The sequence below is a fragment of the Hippichthys cyanospilos genome, chromosome 13, assembly GCF_059441005.1.
Source record: "Hippichthys cyanospilos isolate Australia breed blue-spotted pipefish chromosome 13, RoL_Hcya_1.0, whole genome shotgun sequence".
NCBI classification, from domain to species: domain Eukaryota; kingdom Metazoa; phylum Chordata; class Actinopteri; order Syngnathiformes; family Syngnathidae; genus Hippichthys; species Hippichthys cyanospilos.
The window spans coordinates 19,512,144-19,525,912 of record NC_142381.1 but is presented as its reverse complement, the minus strand read 5'-3'; the positions used below and the strand labels follow the sequence as shown (position 1 = coordinate 19,525,912).

Below are 13,769 nucleotides of genomic sequence, written 5' to 3'. Positions count from 1 at the left end.
AGCTTCTTCTATGGTGGTTAACGGCTGTTAATACAGATGAGGACATACGATAGCTAGTGGTTATCTATGCCTATGTGACGGCCATGTTGGTTGGGGCGACTTTCCCCCAAAAGGTATTGATAATGACATTGACAACAATTTGTAAAGTGGTAATTTTCTCATTAGATTTTCTAAAGATGTTTTTAGCCTGGACCGAAATGTATGCTAACGCTACCATATTTTTTAAAGTTCTTTATTTTATTACATTAAAACATTAAAAATGGCCGTCGTCTATGACGGCCGAAACCTACCATTCGATTGATTTGCGATGTATACACTGTGGATTCGGAGCATTTGCTTCCTATGAAGTTCCTGTTTAACGTGCTTCTAGCAGCAACCGGATGCAATGGCCAAAAAAGAAATGGGAATCATTTTAGGCCGTTTTATCTGAAATATCCACGCTCTTCATTCACTGGTTTTAGATAAAACATCTAACTATCATCATCATCATTTATTTTAAAATGTTACTTTTAATTATGGGTTTACATAATTAAGTGTTGTATGGACTAATTCAAACAATGTATATAAAGAAAAATAGGATAAAAATCAGTTGATACCTCCAAGGACTAACAAAGTAGTAACAATCACTTGTCAGTAATAAATGATAGTTTATTAAAGAATAATAGAACTCGTCGTTATATGTGTGATTGCAATGTTTTGAAGGAGGCAGTTTCTTTGAAGCAATGTTTTCTATATATACGTAATGCCACTTTGCAGAACAATAACTACACACATTTAGCGTGCGTATCGAAGAGATAAACAAAGGGGCGGGGCAAAATGCGACCCACATCCCGGAAATGACTACAGTTCACAGTGAGATGGGAAGTGAAGTTGTGTTCGTATTCGATCAGTGATACGAGCATCTCCGATATGCTTACGCGATGACTGAACAATATAATCGTGAAGTGAATAGCAATAAATCAGGTATGTCGTTAAATTAACGTCAACGTGACACCGTTCAGATCACTTTTTCTTGTGTATACATTTTAAACTATTGGTATGCTAACTAGAAGCTAGCTTCGACGAAACTCAGATTTTTATCTATAAAATTAATCAGACAGTTGAAAATAGCGCTACTTACTCTTTTGTCCCCACACCACGAATTGTTCTTTAAAATCTGCGTTCGTCTAACGTAACTGTTCTTTATTCAGTCGGCAGTTTCAAGCAATACTTGAGAATTTCTGGGGCGCACCTCATGCTATGATGCTCGCACATCTGTTTACATTTGCGAGAGAGGACCCTGGTCGTCAACCACCCACGAATAAAATTTCCTCATGCGTTTACTTGGTTTTATTTGTTGTTGTTTGTTTTATATTTGTTGGATTAAGCAACCTAACACCCCAACTATCTCGGAATACGCCTTTAAAGTATGTGACGATAACAAAAACAGAACAAAACATCAGTTAATCATTACATACTCGGTAACGAAAGACTTACAAAACCTACTGTATAGCAGATGGAAAGAATATAGAACGTGAAGCCCAACTATATCTAGTCCCACTAAACGTATTCGGCAGATAAATAAAATAAACAGACAAATCGCTAATCATGACAACACTCAAAAGAAAACTATGCCACAGGGAAAACGCTGTGTACCCTTTTAGAGGACCTTAATTTCTGCTTTTAGTAAAGGCGTACTACAGGTAATTTTTATTTGTTGAAAAGATTTTTGCAAAGAGCACGTTGCAAAATTTACTGTAAATGTATCCATGTTTGCTAACTAGAACATTGACAAGCACGGTGATAAATATAAGACAGCAGGCCACATACAGAAACTGGAAGTATGCTGTTGAGTTCTCTTTTGCATTTGTAACTTTTGCTTGCATAAACACATGAATTGTAACACGTCAAATCATGCTACTCATTTTGTGAACCTATCCTACCAAACCTAATGACTTTTTGAAGTTGTTCATTTATGAGTTCAAAATAAATGCACTTTCATCACGGTCGCTAATCTTACCCTCTTCGCATTTTATTCTTCTGTAATTTTGTAGTTCAAACTTTGAGTGCTGTCTGAGAAGTAATCTTCAGGCCGTGCAAGTGAGCAAATTGATTGCCTCCGAAATTGAGGCTTACAAGTAAAATTAAAGCAATGGGTCCAAGAAGAAAAGCCTCGAAACTTCAACCATTAGGGGCCAACTGTGGACTGGAAGTGCCTCTGAGGCCAATTGAGCCCAAAGATTATATCAATGAACTTTCTCATGAAGTTCTCTGTCATGTATTCAGGTAGGCTTCCTTTTTAGTTATACTTTTTATTTATTGTGTTATACCTAATATATTTCCAACTGCTGCATTTTATAGAGTAAGTTAATATATTTTCAAACAATTTTTTTCTTGACAGAAATTATGAATTCGTTCTGTACAAATACCTATTGCTTCTTTGTTGGATCAAGCTAAACAACTTGCCCACATTATACTTAAAAACAAGGTTTAAATGTCATGCATGCAAAAATCTTTTTATTACTGCTCCTCGGGAACTATTACTAAATCTCTCAGGCAAAGATAAGCGTGTAGTTTTCCACATTTAACAAATAATACTTGGTGAAAATCAGAACCCTTGCCAGTCATTTCTGATCTTGTTAAAGCTTTGAAAATTGTATTACAGTTGAAGGACATGATCTTATTTTTAGGTATCTTCCTATGAAGGACATCATATGCATGGAGTGTTTGTCGAGAAAGCTAAGAGAAGCTGTCACCCTCTACTTGCGAGTGATCAAAGTCGTGGATCTTTGTGCTGGTCACTGGTGGGAATATATGCCTTCAGGTAAAACCTATCTATGCCAAGTCACAAAGGCATGCTCAATTGTGTCTTGATCGGTGTGGTATTTTTCAACATGCAAAAAAAGTTTTTTCAAATGTATCTGTCCTGGGAAAGAGCAGTTTTAGGTACTGGGCACACTTCAAAATGGACAGAAACACAACAACCTAAAGTGCGTAGGTTGGAAACTGTATTGGACCTGATCTTTCAAACTATTCACACCAATCCCTCATCAATTTTAACTTTCCCCTCATTAAATATCAGTGTTTGATACTAAACAGACAAGCAGGTTGACAAGAAAATATTTTTATTGGATATTTTTAATACAGGTTTTACAGATAGCAGCTTCATACTCCTTTTGAAGAAGATGCCTGACCTAGAGCAGCTATACGGACTTCACCCCAGATACCTTGAGAGGAGACGAGTCCGAGGCTACGAGGCATTCAGTATACCTGGCGTGGTGGAGGCACTACAAGCATGTCCCAGTCTGCTGGTCAGTATAAGTGTGTAAATTTTCCTGTGAAAAAAATAACTAAAGTTATGAGGGTCTTCAGGGTATGAGTTCTTCATGCCAATTAATTTAGAAATATCCTGTCAAACTTGCCAAATTCTCTCCTTAATGTGCATCTTATGTCTGTTTTGCTTTCTGAGTACTGGTCCTCCTCTACAGTTTGATTGATTTTTTTTTTTTTTTACTTTTGGTTTTATGCTTTTGTGGCACACAATGAATGGAAAAACAACCCAAAAAAAAAGACAGCTTCAATCCTCATCTACAGCAACTTTCGAGGGAAAAAAAAAAAAAAATATATATATATATATATATATATATATATATATATATATATATATATATATATATATATATATATATATATATATATATATATATATATATATATTTTGCGACGTGGAATACTGAGTTTTTTCATCCCCTATTTATGACATTCTCATTTTGCAACTGTCATGACCCTAGGGGCTTGGCTGTATTTGTGTTGTTTCATCTTCATCTGCAGGTGTTTTTTAGGTAATTACACTTATTTTCAGCTGCCGTCCCTGCAACGTATCACTACAATTCTGCTTTTGGTCGGCGTCTCCTCACGGAGATGGTGGTCTGCTATTGGTCGGCGTCACTTGTTTCAAAATGGCGGAACGGTAAAGCTTTGTTTGATTGTGAGTGGTTACAAAACCGTATTTATAGTGCATTTTACTGCTTAATTCAAAGTTGAAAGGGTTAGCCATGGGTCCCAAGATTTCTAGTGATGCTAAAAAGAGTAAACAAAGGAAGAAGATGATTTATATGGAAACGATGCTGGAGATAACCCTTATTAGGGAATATGAGCATAACAAGCGACACGCAAATGTAAATAAATCCCTTGTGTATTTTTATTTATGATCTTTTCTGATTGTATACATGTACATTATATATATATATGTAGCACTTACTATACTATTTTGATACCAATTTTTAATAAGTACAGGTATGTACAATTTTGATACTTTTACCTGGGGTTCTGAACGCATTAGCTATTTAGTGGCCTTACGACCCCAAACGTGTGTATATATATATATATATATATATATATATATATATATATATATATATATATATATATATATATATATATATATATATATACACACACACACACACACACACACACCGTAATTTCCGGACTATAGAGCGCACCTGATTATAAGTCGCAACCCACTACATTTTAGAGGAAAACCGATTTTGTACATACACAAGCCGCACCTGCATACAAGCCGCATATGCCCACATTAAAACATGTAAACATATTTACAAAGAAAGACGGTACACAGAGAGAGTTTTCAAAGTTTTAATAATATAACTTAACAATAATAATATAACTTTCTTCCCAAACAGTGCCTATGACAGGGCAGTAAAACGGTAGCAACACGCTAGCAACATGGTAGCAACACGCTAGCGGCATGGTAGCAACACGCTAGTAACACAGTATAACAGGTCTGGTAAAACAGGTCTGGTAAAAGAACATACTGGTAAAAATCACGGCAAGCCGTCTTCATCTTCCTCCTTTGAACTGAAGCCTGTGACAGGGCAGTAAAACGGTAGCAACATGGTAGCAACACGCTAGCAACATGGTAGCAACACGCTAGCAGCATGGTAGCAACACGCTAGTAACACAGTATAACAGGTCTTGTAAAACAGGTCTGGTAAAAGAACATACTGGTAAAAATCATCTTCCTCCTTTGAACTGAAGCCATCAAAGTCATCTTCCTCAGTGTCGGAATGAAACTGTTATATAGACGTCGTCACACACTCCCTGGTCATCCAATTCTCCCATTCAACACGGAGCGCCACTTTAAATGCACGATTCACACTAATGTCAAGCGGCTGCAAATACTTAGTTGTGCCCCCAGGAATCACAGCTGGAATGGAATTTGTCCTGCGTCATATGCCTTTCTTTTTGCATTTTCCATGATGAGGGTATGTTCACGCTAATTTAATTTATGCACAAGACAGGAAGTTGCAGTCTTCCTCGACGCATATATTCCACCGGTCTTAATCTTACCTTTTCTACTCGAGCGCCCCTAGCGGCCGTTAGAAAAATTACATAAATTGGCCGCATCACTGAATAAGCCGCAGGGTTGAAAGTTTTGGAAAAAAGTAGCGGCTTATAGTCCGGAATTTACGGTATATATATATATAATATATATGTGTGTGTGTGTATATAAATATATACAATATATATATATATATATATATATATATATATATATATATATATATATATATATATATATATATATATATATATATATATATATACACACACACACACACACGCACACACACAGTGGGCCCCCGTGTTACGAGATAGCTATTGCGTTTAGAACTCCAGGTAAAAACATAAAAATTGTACATACATATTAAAAATTGGTACCAAAGTAGAATTCGTCATATGGCAAATTTGTCTACAACCCCAACCGCGGAACGGATTAATTTCGTAACATGGGGGCCCACTGTATGTGTGGTATAGAATATATATATTTACATATATATAAATAAATATATATATATATCATTCACTACGTCACCGTAACGAGCCGAATGACGCACAGAGAACGTAAAACAGGAAACGGAAATGCAACGGGACCCGACAAATTAAAAACATGCATTTCAAAATAAGATATAAAACGTCACGAACTCTAACGCTTGAAGAATTTTTAACATGGTTATTTAATATTACTTTGTTATTTGATTAATACGGTACTGTATAATGTACTTTTTTGCTTTTTTCAATTTTTTGTACATTTTTATACATTTTTGAAATGATTTTTATTTTTCCTGGAAAAAAACGCAAAGTACTGAGACCACGATATCTGAGACTGCGAAGTAGGAGGGATCTCTCTCTCTCTCTCTCTCTCTCTCTCTCTCTCTCTCTCTCTCTCTCTCTCTCTCTATATATATATATATATATATATATATATATATATATATATATATATATATATACACAGTAGGCCCTTACGAACTTAATCCGTTCAGCGGCTACGCTCGTAACTCGAACTGCTCGTATGACGGGCAATCCAAACCTATGTTAATTCGTGAATGCGTGCAAAAACGTTAGGTAAAAACATCACGACATTATACACGTATTAAAAATGAGTAACAAAATCTACTGTCCAGTTAAATTAAATAACATATACAAAGGAAATATGACATTTACCCGTTGGAGCGACGTGACTTGAGCTGGGTGGAGGCGGAGGGGAGCAGAGACCAACCCCCATAGTTAACACAGTTACGCTGATATGCTATTGTTCTTACAATGTCACAGTCACTGTTTCAGTCACGGTGTCAGTCACGGAGATGCTAAAACATATCATCCTCTTACTTCTTCCTTTACCGCTACTAGCAATTTTAGAAGCTATGTCTAACAGATAAAGTTTGCAAAGTCTTCACAACATTCCTTCCTTCCGTTTTTCACTCATTTTCTCTCCTTCCTTCCATCCCGACCAGCTGTGCCATCAAGCTAGATAAAGGCGTTCGGCCAATAGCATATCGGCATTTCTGTGATTGACGTGACGCCGGCCAATAGCATTTCCGTGAGTGAGACCGGGTGACCTTAATCGACCAATAGCATATGGCATCTCCGTGACTGACTCCGTGACTGACACCGTGACTGAGACAGTGACTGTGACGTTGTAAAAGCAATAGCGTTCACGTTACTGTCACAAGCGTCAACTGCTGATTTTGTTGACGCAGCTAAGCGAAAATATATTTGCATACACAATGGCCAGCATGTCGGATTGTTCGTAAGACGAAAAGTTTGCTCGTAAGTGGGGGACAAAAATCTCCGTGGTCCACGCTCGTAAATCGAATTGTTCGTAAAACAGGGTGTTCGTAAACCGGGGGCCGACTGTATGTATGTGTGTGTGTGTGTGTATATATATATATATATATATATATATATATATATATATATATATATATATATATATATATATATATATATATATATATATATATATATATATATATATATACACACACACACTAAAAGCAACCCCAGACCATACAGTATGTTGTGACGACCATGTTTGACATTGGGGATCGTGATATGACAGTGATGTGCAGTTTTACTTTTACACCAAGCTGTTCCTTTTTTATCTTTTAAATGTAACAACATAGAATTAAACTACAATAATAAAATAATAATAATAGTGTCATGTTTATCTGTATTTCAGGGTGTTGAGACTTCCCACCTTGAGCTGGTTGAAGCCATTTGGAAATATATGCCACAAGTTCACATACTTGGGAAGTTCCGCAATCGTAACGGGGCATTCCCAATTCCTGCTGAGAATAAACTGATCATCCCCATTACTGCAAAAATCCAGACACTTCACCTTGTGGGTGAGTTTGGTGTTTCACACCAACGTTCTAGTAAAACAATTTAACCAATATGACAGAAATATAATTGACTGATAGTATTTCTTGATCATGAAAGTAATCTGTATGCCTACTCCTGCTTGTCCTCTCGAATCTTATTAAAAAGATAAGACTCGAAACAATCTTAAGTTTTCTACTCAAAAAAATATGGTACCTTGTGAAAGTGCAAAATAAGTAAACTGTTTGATATTTGCTTTGGTTTTAGGTGTAAATGTCCCAGAGATCCCTTGTGTTTCCATGCTGCGTCACCTTTACCTAAAGTGGGTCCGTCTCACCAAACCTCAGCCATTTAAAGAGTTCCTCTGTGTGAGCCTGAGATCCTTTGTCATGCGGAACTGTGCAGGTCCAACCAGCTCCCTCAAATATGTTCCCCTGGTTACTGGGTTAGCTTCGGCCCGAAATCTTGAGCAGCTTGAGTTGGTGAGAGTTCCCTTCCTTGGAGGGCTCATCCAACATGTAGTGGAGGACAGCTGGAGATCAGGTAAGGAAAATAGAAACCTGAAACTGAATTTTTTTATACATACACATACACTAGTTGTGGGAATCTTTGGCTGTCTCATGATTCAATTCGATTCTGATTTTGGGGTCTCCGATTCAATTCAGAATCGATTTTCGATTTAAAATGATTTTTGAGTCAAAATGATTCGATTCAATTACTTAAAATGATTTCTGCTTCAATCCATACAAGTGCAAAGAATCATTATACAGTGGGCGCAGGAGAGCTCGTTGCCGGGTTATTGCTTCGAAACGCTCCAAGTATCCACGCCATGTCCCTTGTTTTATCATCCCGCGTTCTTCTTCGTCGAGACACTTTCGGTTTGTTTGTGACTTTGATTTGATACTTTACCTTTTGGGACTGTTTTTGTTTCCACGCCTGGCGTGCACTTTCAGTGAATAAACTATCATTGTAATGCATTGCGTTACTCTCATTTGTAACAAGAACATTATTACTGTTTTTTTGTGTGTTTAACATATTACATTACGTTCCAGCAAAAGTAATGCATTACGTTACTTTTGTAATGCATAACAGTAATAATTACATTACCTTCGTAATGCATTACTCACACATATATGTGTACGAATATACTTGGGCCCCCGTGTTACGAGATTAATCCGTTCCACAGTTGGGCTTGTAAGGCGAAGTCACCGAATGACGGGCATTTCAAACCTATGTTAAATAGCTAATGCGTTTAGAACCCCAGGTAAAAACATCAAAATTGTATATGCATATTAAAAATTGGTACCAAAATAGTATAGTAAGTGCTACGTATATATAATATACATGTATACAAGAAGAAAACATCATAAATAAAAAATATATAAAAGATTTAATTACCTTTGAGTGCTGCTTGTTAGGCCCATATTCCTTAAGGGTTATCTCCAGCATCTTTTCCACATAAATCATCAAACAATACAACGACAGCCAAACCCCTAGGGTCATGGCTGTTGTTTTTGTCGCTTAACCGGGAAAAAAACATAAAGAGGGGATAAAAAATTTCAGTATTCCACGTCGTAACATGAAAATAACATAGGCCGGGACGCCACACGGGAGTCCACTGTACTATTTTTCATTTTTGCAAGACAGAATAACAAAGGGAGATAATGTACTTTTTTTAAAGTTTTGATTTGTAATGGGCTTCCCTTTTTCCACAAAAATAGCATGTTGACAACTGCTATTTTTTAAGCTAGCTGTAACCTGAATAACTTTTATGGTATAAAATAGGATGAAACAAAAAAAAGAACAAGATACATTGTCATTTCATATTCGAAAATATTATTTTATTAATACATTCATATTATTATATTTTTAAACTGTTGCCCAAATGAAAACCATTGATACTTATCAGTACATTTATGATATACAAAATATAAATATGAACTTTTCCAAGTGAGCAGCTAAATTGATAGTATGAGTAAAGGTAAGGGGAAAACGTCGGAAGCATTTTCAGTCACAATTTTTTGTAACATATCATTTAGCACAGTAGAGAAAGTATTTTTATTCATCACAATTTGACAGAAATTACCTTGAACTAACATCATGTCATGTCACTTAGGCTTTTAAATATGATCTTAACAATTTAACAAGCAATATTATGCATATAGGCGTTGTCTCTGTACGAGTTCAATACAAATCTCGAACGGCAAGGATTCGATCATATACTTTTCCCCAACACGCTCGAAAGCTCACCAAGGTTCCTGTTTTTGGCAAAATAAAAGCATAGCAAAAGTTATCTAGAACAAATCAATTGAAAGGCAAAGCAGAAACATATTTTTCTAGCCTTTTTCTAGCCTTTAAAGCTTTGGTTCTTAACCTTGTTGGAGGCACCCTAACCCTAACCCCACCAGTTTCATATGCTCATTCACCGAACCCTTCTTTAGGAAGAAAATAAAATATGATTTTTTTTTTACTGGTATACGAAGTGAATTGTGCATTCATGTTCTTGTTCAAATAACAAAATCAACACAGTGCATGGTAAGAAATCTCAGAGCAGACTAACCGCCGACTAACTGCAGACTAGACTGAGGGGTGGACCTCTGCCCCAGAGGCTCCACCGAACCCCTGAGACCGACTCACCGAACCCCTAGGGTTCGATCGAACCCAGGTTATGAACCACTGCTTTAAAGGGAGTACAGTGGGCCCCTGGTTTACAAGATTAATCCGTTAGACGGTTGGGATCGTAATGCGACTTTGCCGTATGGCGGGCAATCCAGACCTATGTTAATTCACTAATGCATGTAAAACACCAGGTAAAAGCATCAAAATTGTATATACTGTATGTTTAATATGTATATACATATTAAAAAAATGGTATCAAAATAGTAAGATTTATTTACCTTTATGTGACGAACTTGTTATGCCATAGGCTAGCTTAGCCTTCTTCGTATTTCTTGATTATCTCCAGCTTCGTTTCCGTAAAAATCATCTTCTCTCTTTAACATCACAAGCAATCTTGGGACCCATGGCTCACCCATTCAAGTTTGAATTAAGCAGTAAAATGCACAATAAATAGTTATTTTAAGCACTCAAGACGCGATCCAGTCCGTAGCATGCTGCCATTTTAGGGAGTCATGACGCAGACCAATAGCAGACCAGCATCTGAGTGACGCGTTGCAGCTCAGGCAGTTTGACGAGAGCAGAAAATAAAAGAAATGACCTAAAAACGCCTGAAGATGGAGACAAAACAACACAAATACATCCAACCCCATGGGTTATTACAGGTTTTTTTTGTCGTAAAGTGGGAAAAACAACGTAAAGAGGGGACGAAAAAACGTCGCAGATCACGTCGTAAGCTGAAAAAAAACTATAGGCAGGGATTTTGTAGATTACACTGTATGTGTAATTTTCTCTTTGCACCCGAGGGACCTTTATGGGCATTACAATAAATGCAGCGATGCACACTCCTCCCAGCTGTGGTAGGTAGCTATAACAGGCATGGCAACCCCCAGAGGAATGGCACCCCCCATGTAATATAATTCAATGAAAATTTGACCTGTGATTATATTAAAACATATTGTTGTTAATTAAGAACACATTCATTTGCAAGGTTTTAAGATTTATAATAATTTAATGTATTCATTTTTAATGAAAAACGGTATAAATCTTAAGGTATATTTTTAATATCTGTATAGTTTTTATATATACAAATGTATTTGTATAGTTTTTAATATCTGCGTATTTTTAAAGCTTATTGGTATTATCTGTGTTCTTTTCTAGCACCTAAAATAAAAAATAAAAGAGTATATGAAATAATAACATGGTTCAGACATGTGCTAGTCCCCAGCAACTGTCTTCAATAAATAAGTTTAAATACACGAGCCAGATTGATCGATCTGCTGATCAGACCAGTGATCGATTATCTATTTATATTTATAATTTTTACTCACTTATCTGGGCTCGTGGTAATATATTGATTGTGTAAAGCCTTGTATACAGTATATATCAGGGGTGTCCAAACCCGCATTCCCCCGACACACCTGATTCAAATGATCAGCTCATCTGCAGTCTCAACAGAAGCCTGATAACAATCCTGATCATTTGAAGCAGTTGTGTCGGGGAAAAAAAACCTGGAAAACATGCAGGACAGCGGCCCTCAAGGACCGAGTTTGGACACCCCTGATATACATTATACTGTCAAAAGAAACCTGAGTTTTCATGCTCCATTTTTGGGCAAACGTGTTAACAGCAACAGAAGGAATACTGATTCTATTTTTGTTCTGACATTCAGTAACTGGTCAACAAAGCTAATTGTAATATGTCTTTTCAGGAGGATTTCGGAACCTTCACACAATTGTGTTTGGAGCCTGTAAAAACGCCCTGGAAGTGGACTTGGGTTACCTTGTCATCACAGCTGCTCGCAGGTTCTTAGTTATACACCTAACACAATAACCACTCGTCGTCAATACAGTGCACGTGTTCATCTCCATCTTGAGAGCAGTCGTCGTTTAATTTTGAAACTTTGTAAGATTTATTTATTTGGTGTATAAATGCAGTCATCATTGAAACATCAGAGGACATTTCTGGTCTGATAAATCTGACTTAATCCCAAATACAGTATACCCCTCATTGTGTTTTAACAGACTTCATGAGCTGCGTATCCAGCCATCACTGACGAAAGATGGAGTGTTCTCAGCACTCAAGATGGCTGAACTTGAGTTTCCTCAGTTTGATACCCTTCATCTTGGATACGTGGATGAGTTCCTGCTCCAATGTTAGTTCATGCTTAATTCAATCTCCATTCTTAATCACGTCATGTGAATATTTGTTTTATTACACCAAATCCCAATAACAACATGGTGGTATAGCACTGTGGGTTCTATTTCGCCCCTACAGATGGACAGGAATAAAACACGGAATAAGCCTTTGCGCAAGCGCAGGACGATAATGCATACCAACAAAATGTCAATAGTGACACTGGGTGTCCATATAAAAGGCAGTGTCACTTGGAAGTCCCTGTCTCTCAGAACCTTGTAGCGTGTTAGTTTGGGTGCCATATGTGTTTCGTGCTTTTTGTGGTCTTATTTTTTTCAACGCTGGTCAAAAAGTTTCACTTACACTATTCAGCTAATCATATGCATTGACAGTGCTCGCATACGTTCCCTGCATACACCGTGCAGGTTAACTCACTAACAAAGGGACATAATGCTAACCTCTTTTTGTGGCAAAACGAACGAGCATCGACACATCCACTCTCCAAGCCAAAGTAAAAAAGAAATGCACTTCTTTTAAAATGGAATGGCTGTCGGAGTATATGCAAATAGAAGAACAAGTAGTGAAAGTGGGTGAGATTTTTTTTGTTTGTTTGTTTTTCACAACTTGTGGCTCGTTTATTACCATGCCGACAAGTGCAATACAGTATACACTCAACTAGTGGACAGGTGTGCCTAAAACTGTTCACAATAAAAGGCCACCCTGAAATGTGCATTGTTTTTTTTTTTTTTTGTTTTTGTTTTTTTTTGCTTTATTGTGATCTGGGGACTCAGAACCAGACATTATCTGGTGTGACCGCCATTTGTTTCATGCAGTGCAACAAATCTTCACATAGAGTTTATCATATTGTTTATCAGTTTATCAAATTATCAGATGTCTGTAGCATAAATTTGTCATTTCCCATATCCCTAATTTATGTGGGTAGTGTGTGTGTGTGTGTATAGATACATATGTACATACATATTAAAAATTGGTATCAAAACAGTATAGTAAGTGCTACATATATATAATATACATGTATACAATCAGAAAACAGCATAAATAAAAAAATATAGAAAGGATTAATTTACCTTTGAGTAGCACTTGTTATGCCCATATTCCCTAGTAAGGATAGCCTAGGCTAGGCTAGCTTTGTATTTCTTGATTTTCTCCAGCTTCGTTTCCACATAAATTATCTTCTTGCTTTTCTCTTTCACATCACTAGCAATCTTGGGACCCTGTTATGGCTAACCCTTTTAAGTTTGAATTAAGCAGTGCACTATAAATACGGTTTTTTAACCACTTGCTATAGAACAAAATTCCACCATTTTGAAACGAGTGAGGCCGACCACTGG

The 13,769-nt window shown here is 36.8% G+C and overlaps 1 protein-coding gene across 4 annotated transcripts in view; it reads left to right on the top strand.

Moving 5' to 3' along the window:
* Positions 1 to 13,769, top strand: part of fbxo38 (F-box protein 38) — a 47,069-nt gene that overhangs the window by 519 nt on the left and 32,781 nt on the right. The window contains exons 1-8 of one of the 4 annotated variants that reach the window (XM_088431142.1): positions 88 to 113; positions 2,034 to 2,265; positions 2,670 to 2,803; positions 3,127 to 3,290; positions 7,526 to 7,691; positions 7,933 to 8,208; positions 11,993 to 12,086; positions 12,306 to 12,436. In XM_088431142.1, the coding sequence (XP_088287268.1) occupies positions 2,132 to 2,265; positions 2,670 to 2,803; positions 3,127 to 3,290; positions 7,526 to 7,691; positions 7,933 to 8,208; positions 11,993 to 12,086; positions 12,306 to 12,436 (1,099 nt within the window). In that variant the 5' untranslated portion in view covers positions 88 to 113; positions 2,034 to 2,131. Of the gene's footprint in view, positions 1 to 87; positions 114 to 840; positions 964 to 2,033; positions 2,266 to 2,669; positions 2,970 to 3,126; positions 3,291 to 7,525; positions 7,692 to 7,932; positions 8,209 to 11,992; positions 12,087 to 12,305; positions 12,437 to 13,769 lie in introns of those variants that run through there. The other 3 variants (XM_088431140.1, XM_088431141.1, XM_088431143.1) reach the window with 3 other exon arrangements.